Source organism: Danio aesculapii, chromosome 13 (assembly GCF_903798145.1).
Source record: "Danio aesculapii chromosome 13, fDanAes4.1, whole genome shotgun sequence".
NCBI classification, from domain to species: domain Eukaryota; kingdom Metazoa; phylum Chordata; class Actinopteri; order Cypriniformes; family Danionidae; genus Danio; species Danio aesculapii.
The window spans coordinates 1,311,182-1,319,698 of record NC_079447.1 but is presented as its reverse complement, the minus strand read 5'-3'; the positions used below and the strand labels follow the sequence as shown (position 1 = coordinate 1,319,698).

Genomic DNA, 8,517 nt, shown 5'->3' with positions numbered 1-8,517 from the left:
TCTATCTATCTATCTATCTATCTATCTATCTATCTTATCTTGTCTGTCTATCTTTCCGTCCGTCCGTCCGTCCATCCCTCAGTCTATTCATCTGTCTGTCTGTCTATCCATCCGTTCTGCTGTCATGTGCTCCTGCATGTGTGTGGTGTTTAGCAGTAATTTGTGCTGTGATTTATCATATCTCTTACAGCGGTAACCAAACACAGTCGCTGCTTGTTTGTACCTTCATCTACACTGTAAATCTGCACATAATGCGGGCAAATCTGGACTAGAGACGAGAGCAAATTCATTTTAGAGTAACACACCATATGGAGGAGCAAAAAATGCTGTCGCTGTGTGTGTGTGTGTGTGTGTGTGTGTGTGTGTGTGTGTGTGTAAGCATTAAAGTCCTGCATGTTTTGTCAAGCTGGTACTTATGAGTGTGTGTCGGTGTGCATGTAAGCGCATGTTTGTGTATGCATCAGTGTGTGTTTGTGCATGTTGTGTGTGTGTCATAATCACAGTATTATATTGATAAAATCAGCTATAATGAAAAAGTGAATCATAGCACAGAAAATAAAATAGAAAATATTGAATTCTTTATTTTGCAAATTGTTTCTCTGTTTAACTTGTTATATTAAGACTTTTGCTGAAGTCTTTTTATGATTTACAGTTTTTCTCAGACACTGAGGTGCATTTCTCTCAACACTGTTCACATTTGCACAACAGTTGATGCATTTCTCAAAACAATTAGATCAAACTGCAAAACTGAGTTGATAACCTGCAGAAGCGTGTCACTTGCTCAAAATGGAGAGCTCATTCCTCAAAGACAAGTGTTGATGTCAATGAAAGTGTCAGTGTCATCAAGATGAAAAGTCCTGACACCATCGTTCATGAACAAGATAATCAGATGGCTGTCATGTTTTCATTAGGACAGTTTACTCTCTACATTTCCAGTGCAATGATTATGGTGACACGTCCTGAAAATGCTCAAGACAGCACTATATACTATTAGCACAGCCGTTTGAAGACTACAGTAAAGTTAGACATCACTGTATTAGTGCGGTATCTGAGTACAAGACACTGTATATATGTGTGTTTCACAGTTTTACTGCACATGATCTTTACAATTCTAATGTATTCACAGCATTGTGTAGAAGAATAAACACACTCTTATTTACAACAAACAGAAACTCTCCTAGTGTAGAGCTGTGCACAACTGTAGACAATACTGCAGTACATATTAGAACTGAACCTACAGCACACACAGGTCTGTAAATCATTTTCAGAAGAGAAAAAGATTTAAAGTTTAATAAACTCAGCTTGACAGATTTTGACTAGTTCCTCATTTGTGTCTGTAATGACTCCAGTAATGAAGTGAGCACTGTTAGTTTAATATGGAGTGACTGTTCAGCATTTACAAGTTTAGTTCATTTTGACTGACACGACATAAGCAAATGATAATGTTATAAACAGCAGAGAGTCATATGAAAGCCATTGATGCGTCTCCAAAAGCATTCGCAAGTTGTTGCATGAACTGTTTTGTAAATAGTGTTGTGAGAAATGCACCAAATCCACAGAGAAAAACTGTAAATCAAGAAAGGATTAAAAAGTTAGGAGAAGATATACAAAAATATACACATTTTATTGTACTTGTTTAACATTTCATTTGTAACCGATTTACTGTTTTTGAATATATCTACAAGTATACATATATATTCACATATTAGAGAAGTTCCGATCAGGTTTTTTGCCCTGGAATCCGAGTCATTTGATTTTTGAGTATCTACAGATACCAAAACCTGATCCGATACTTCTATAATACATAAAAAAAATGTAAATCAAGGTTCAACGTGTTCCATAAAGAAATCCAGGGTCCTCTACTAAGGTGAACGGCAGGTCACTCATTGTGATCATGTGCTATCTTGGCTGTGATGTCCTGTGCCTTCTCAGGGCATTTTTTCTCTCCTCCTCAAACTCTCCTCAAGCGTGAGCTGACTCGTCTTCAGTAGAGTTGCCTGGGTAAACTCGCTGTATTGTGTAGGGTGTTTGTTTTTGCTGTGCCTTATCAGGTTTGTTGTGTTAAATGTAGCCTTTTCCTGTCCACCTCTTGCAATGATAAGTTTACATATCTCCCAGTTTGCTACGGCAGTGCTGTCATCATCAACTTTATTATACCTCCAGACCGCAGACATACTCACGCTTTCCGCTTCAAGCTGCTTTCGTGCTCTATTCTTTAATAGTGTCCCTGCAACAAAGTGACGTCATGTCGCATTTCTGTGTAAAGTCAAGAAAGAGGTCTAACTCGGTGCCACTACATAACTATAGATGTGTTAAAAAATAATGACTATATATATATATATTGCCCCATTTTGCCTTCAGAACTGCCTTAATCCTTTAATCCATTCAACAAGCTACTGTAAATATTCCTCAGAGATTTTGCTCCATATTGACATGATAGCATCACGCAGTTGCTGCACATCCATGATGCCAATCTCCCGTTCCACCACATCCCAAAGCTGCTCTATTGGATTGAGCTCTGGTGACTGTGGAGGCCATTTGAGTACAGTGAACTCATTGTCATGTTCAAGAAACCAGTCTGAGATGATTCACGCTTTATGACATGGTGCGTTATCCTGCTGGAAGTAGCCATCAGAAGATGGAGACACTGTGCTCATAAAGGGATGGACATGGTCAGCAACAATACTCAGGTAGGCTGTGGCGTTGACACCATGCTCAATTGGTACTAATGGACCCAAAGTGTGCCAAGAAAATACCCCCCACACCATTACACCACCAGCAGCCTGAACCGCTGATACAAGGCAGGATGGATCCATGCTTTCATGTTGTTGAGGCCAAATTCTGAGCCGAGCATCCGAATGTGGCAGCAGAAATGGAGACTCATCAGACCAGGCAACGTTTCTCCAATCTTCTATTGTCCAGTTTTGGTGAGCCTGTGTGAATTGTAGCCTCAGTTTCCTGTTCTTAGCTGACAGGAGCGGCACCCGGTGTGGTCTTCTGCTGCTGTAACCCATCCGCCTCAAGGTTGGACGTGTTGTGTGTTCAGAGATGCTCTTCTGCAGACCTCGGTTGTAACGAGTGCTTATTTGAGTTACTGTTGCCTTTCTATCAGCTGGAACCAGTCTGGCCATTCTCCTCTGACCTCTGGCATCAACAAGGCATTTGCGCCCACAGAACTGCCGCTCACTGGATATTTCCTCTTTGTCGGACCATTCTCTGTAAACCCTAGAGATGGTTGTGCGTGAAAATCCCAGTAGATCAGCAGTTTCTGAAATACTCAGAGCAGCCCGTCTGGCACCAACAACCATGCCACGTTCAAAGTCACTTAAATCCCCTTTCTTCCCCATTCTGACGCTCACTTTGACCTGCAGCAGATCGTCTTGACCATGTCTACATGCCTAAATGCAGTGAGCTGTTGTCATGTGATGGCTGATTAGAAATTTGTGTTAATGAGCAGTTAGACAGGTGTACCTAATAAAGTGGCCAATGAGAACTGAATCGTAAACACAAGAGTGCTAAAACGACATAAAATTAATTAGTAATAAAAGTATTAAAGTGCAGTAAAATAAAACCCACAACACACTGCTGTAAGGAGTGTAAAATGAGCACATGTGTGTGTGCCATGAAGACTGAAATAAATGTGAATCTGCACTAGTGAAGATTATGATTCCACTAAAGATTAGCGTTTTGACCTGAATTTGTCTTGTTTGCCAAACCCAAACCCATGAGCATTAATGCAGGCTGCTCGAGCTGGATTACGGGCTGCTGAACGTGCTGTATCTGACAGATGGAACACACTCGTCTACGTGTGTGTGTGAACTTTGGGCTGTTTTTGGGTTTTTCACACAATCCCTCTCTGTGATAGATGTGTGTGTGTGTTTCTCTCCTGGTGTCGCCATATGGCTGCTGGACACTACAAGAGTCCAGAAATGACCAGACAGAATTTAATCTTCCTGACACACACACACACATACACACACACACACACACACACACAAACAAACAAACAAACAAACAAACACACACACAGACAGACACGCACGCACGCACGCACACACACACACACACACCTGACAAAAAAAGCCTCAAATACAGCATGTGAACAGTGGTTTAGCAGCTGTGTTGGAGACCAGAGGAGAAGAGCAATAATCACCTCTGGAGTAGAAGCAGAACAATGCACTCTAGGCTGATGCTGACAGCTGACGTGTTACAACCACTCCATTTCACCACATTGACACCTTGATGTGCATTATTTTCTAATATACAATGGCAAGTAATCAATTATAATAAAAAAAAAAAAAAAAAACAAAACTAAAAACAAAACAACACAAAACAAAACTATACAAATCTAAACTAAAAACTAAACTAGACAAAAAAAACCCAAAGCAAATCACAAAACTATACAAACTAAACCAAACAAAACATCAAAAAACAAAACTAAACTAAAAAAAACAAAACAAAATACAAAACAACAAAACAAAAAACACAAAACAAAAAACAATACAAAAAAAAAAAATTTAACAAAACACAAATCTACACCAAACAAAACAAAACAACTAAAACAACTAAACAAAAAACAAACACAAAACAAAAAGCTAAAAAACTAAAATACTAAACAAAACTAAAAAAAAAAAAACAAGACAAAAACAAAGCAAATCAAAAAACTATACAAACGAAACCAAACAAAACCACAAAAAACTAAACTAAACTAAAAACAAAACTAAAAACAAAAAACAAAACAAAAAATAAACAAAAACAATACAAAACAAAAAACAAAGCAAAAAACAAAGCAAAAAACAAAGCAAAGCAAATCACAAAACAAAACAAAACAAAACAAAAAACACAAAACAAAACACAAAACAAAAAACAATACAAAAAAAACTAAATTTAACAAAACACAAAACTAAACCAAACAAAACAAAACAACTAAAACAACTAAACTAAACAAAAAACAAACACAAAACAAAAAGCTAAAAACTAAAATACTAAACAAAACTAAAAACAAAAAAAAATAAAACAAGACAAAAACTAAACAAAAAATAAAATAAAACAAAAAACTAAATAAAAACTAAACAAAACACAAAACTAAACAAACAACTAAAACTAAACAAAACACAAAATAAAACAAAAACAAAACTAAACTAAAAACTAAATAAAAAACAAAAAACAAAACAAAGAACAAAGTAGAAATTAACTAAAAACAAAACAAAACACACAACAACAAAAAAACTAAACAAACAAAACAAACAAAACAAAAAAGTAAACAAACAAAAGCAAAAGAGAAAAGAAAACAAAAGAAAACAAAAAAACACAAAACAAAACACCCAGCAAAACCAAACAAACCCAAACTAAACTAAACAAAGTAAATATACAGAACAATCAAAACAAACCCTGTGTTTAAATCAAATACTGTGTGCACAATGCAGGTACCAAACAACAATCACCTTAGCAGATGTTTAATTAAAAAAATACCTTTTTATTTTTACTTCAGCCAAACTTAAAGAAATACCCGTTTGGAGTTTCTCCAGACAAAAAATAAATAAATAAATAAATAAAAACTTTCTCCAGAGGAAGTGACTGTCAGCTTTTCCCTTGCTCTGTTAAACAGGACTTGAGAAATATTGAAAAAGAATCAAAATGATTGACAGCAGGGTGAATAGTGTTGCCTGAACCTGTATTCTCATGTTGAGAATATCTGCATGGCTCTCAGCAGCGTCTGGATATTCAGAATCAGTACATCACTGTAAAGATGATTCATGATGCTCTCACTCCTAATTAAACAATGGAAACTTCAGTGTGAGGATATCTGGGGGTTTACATGACCAATAAAGCAGACCTTCATCTTCACTTACAGACTCCATGTGTGAGTGTGTGTCTATTTAAGTGAGTAAGAGTGTATGCACACAAATGTGTATGCACAATTGTGTACATGTCTGTGTGTGTGCGATTGTGTGTATATATATGTGTGAGTCTATGTGAATGTGTCTCTGTATATGTGTGTGTGTCAGTATATGTGTGTGAATGTGTTTCTGCAGTAGAGATGAAATGCTGGCAGTGCTTTAGCATTCAGAAGTGTTTGTCTGTTCTCCTGCAGGTGAATCACAGCCAGAGCTGAACACATCTATAATGCAGAGCTGCACATCAGCTGCCTAAACACACACATGCACACACCCAAACCCACACACCCACACCCACACACCCACACACGCACACACGCACACGCGCACACACACACACAGTATATTCTCTCCCTTTAAACCCAGCCCTGACAGGAAGCAATCTGCAGTTTTGTTTTCAAATTAAGTGAGATTTTGTCTTAAACTAATATCTAATACTAATATCTGCTAATTACATATGTTTATGATTCATTGAGTCTCATCATGGACACAACAGCTTTATGAACGTCATATTTGACTTTACATATAATATATTGTGTAATATTTTGTAATTGTGTTTTGCACATGTGTATGAATGTGTATGAATGCTCTGGCCTGGATGAGTTTATTCTATCTGCACATGTTAATTAACGCTCTGACCTGGTTGAGTTGGCCCATGGCTGGTCCGGAGACGTTGGCAGTGTGGCATCTGAAGTTGAGGAGTGTGTTGTGTTGAGCTTTGCTGTGTGTGTGAGCGGTGGCGGCCACGGGGGGCAGGAGAGGACGCTGCAGAACTGAGCAAAGCAGAGACACAGGAGACGCCGGACGCAGAAGAAGAGCTTCCAGAGCGATGTTCACTGAGACCTGCACACACACATATATTTATATAAATATATATAAATATCCTAAAATAAGTTAAACTAATGAAACAAAATAAAATATTTAAACATAAAATAACAAAACAGAATATAATAATTGTAAAAATCTGACAATAACATATTATTCCTAAAGTAAAATAAAATTTTATTCCTAAAATAAAATGAAATAAAGTAATTTAGAAACATCCTACAATGAAATAGTAGTTCAAAAATGTAATAAAGTATTATTAAAAAAATAAAATTACACTAATAAAACAAAATAAAATAAAAATAAAATAAAACAAAATAAAATAATTGTAAAAATCCAAGAATAAAAGATTATTGCTAAAATAAAATAAAATATTACTCCTAAAGAAATACAAAACTCAAAAAAATATTTAATAAAAAAATCCTACAATAAAATAGTAGTTCAAAAATGTAATAAAATATCACTCCTAAAATAAAGTAATAAAACAAAACAAAATAAGATCAAATAAATATAAGTAAATAAAGCAAATAATTGTAAAAATCCATACTATCCATACAATATCATACTTTTGCTAAAATAAAATAATATTCCTAAAGTAAAATACAATAAAATACTTATCCTACAATAAAATATAGTTCCTAAAGACAAGTAAAATGAAATAAAATAATTTAAAAATCCCACAATAAAATATTAGTCCTAAAATGTAATAAAATATTATTACAAAAATAAATGAAACTAATAAAACAAAACAAAATAATAAACTAAAATAAAGCAAAATAAATAAAATTAAAATAAAATAAATTTAAACAAAAATCAAACAAAAAAATTAATAAATAAAAAACAAAAACAAAACAAAAACAACAACAAAACAACAAAACAAAACAAAACAAAAAAAACAACAAAACAACAAAACAAAACAAAAAAAACAAGTGAAATTAAATAAATTTAAAAATCCTACAATAAAATATTAGTCCTAAACTGTAATACAATATTATTACAAAAATAAATTAAACTAATAAAGCAAAGCAAAACAAAATAATGAAATAAAGTAAATAAAAAGCAAAACAAAACAAAACAAAACAAAACAAAACAAAACAAAACAAAACAAAACAAAAATAAGGCAGAGATGTTCACAGAGACCTTCGTTCGCACACACACCATCAGGACACCACCATGACCCAGTTTCCTCACACTAATTACACATTGCAAAATAAACATCCCTCATTGTGTGCGGCTCTGCCGGGCCAATCAAGGACTGATTATGAAAATACTAAAAGACTAAACAAAGACTCCATTAACACTCAGTATTCTACATTATCAGAACAACAACACCGCAGCAAAGGTGTGTGAGATGACGTCAATATTCCCACGTTTAGCAGCAGAAATCCACCTGCGGATGTTGAAATACAGACTGTGTTTATTCATTTACAGACTAATGAATCCCACGACTCTATGATACAGCAGGGGATAAATCAGCATTTCACCAGCCTCTTTTAATTAGTGTTTACCAAGCAAATCTCAGGAGGAATTCACCCTAATTTCACTAAATAAATTTGTTTTTTTTAATCAAATAAGCATGTTGAATACTGTCCTGCAGTGAATAACACTTATTTAAAACACTAAATCTCATCCACAATTAAAGCAGAATATAATGGAAATCAATTAGAAGTCACATTATTTTGTATATTTTTATTTTTGAGTGTACTGTTACTTTAATTTAATACACAATAACGCAGAATACAATGGAAGTCAATGAGAAGTGACATTATTTTGTATAATCTTATTTTTGAGCGTA

General features: G+C 34.7%; 1 protein-coding gene across 1 annotated transcript in view; it reads right to left on the bottom strand.

The window, feature by feature from the left end:
* LOC130239999 (adhesion G protein-coupled receptor A3) overlaps nucleotides 1–8,517 on the bottom strand; it is a 150,016-nt gene that overhangs the window by 69,832 nt on the left and 71,667 nt on the right. The window contains exon 12 of the mRNA XM_056471414.1: nucleotides 6,537–6,740. Coding sequence (XP_056327389.1) covers nucleotides 6,537–6,740 — 204 coding nt within the window. The remainder of the gene's footprint in view (nucleotides 1–6,536; nucleotides 6,741–8,517) is intronic.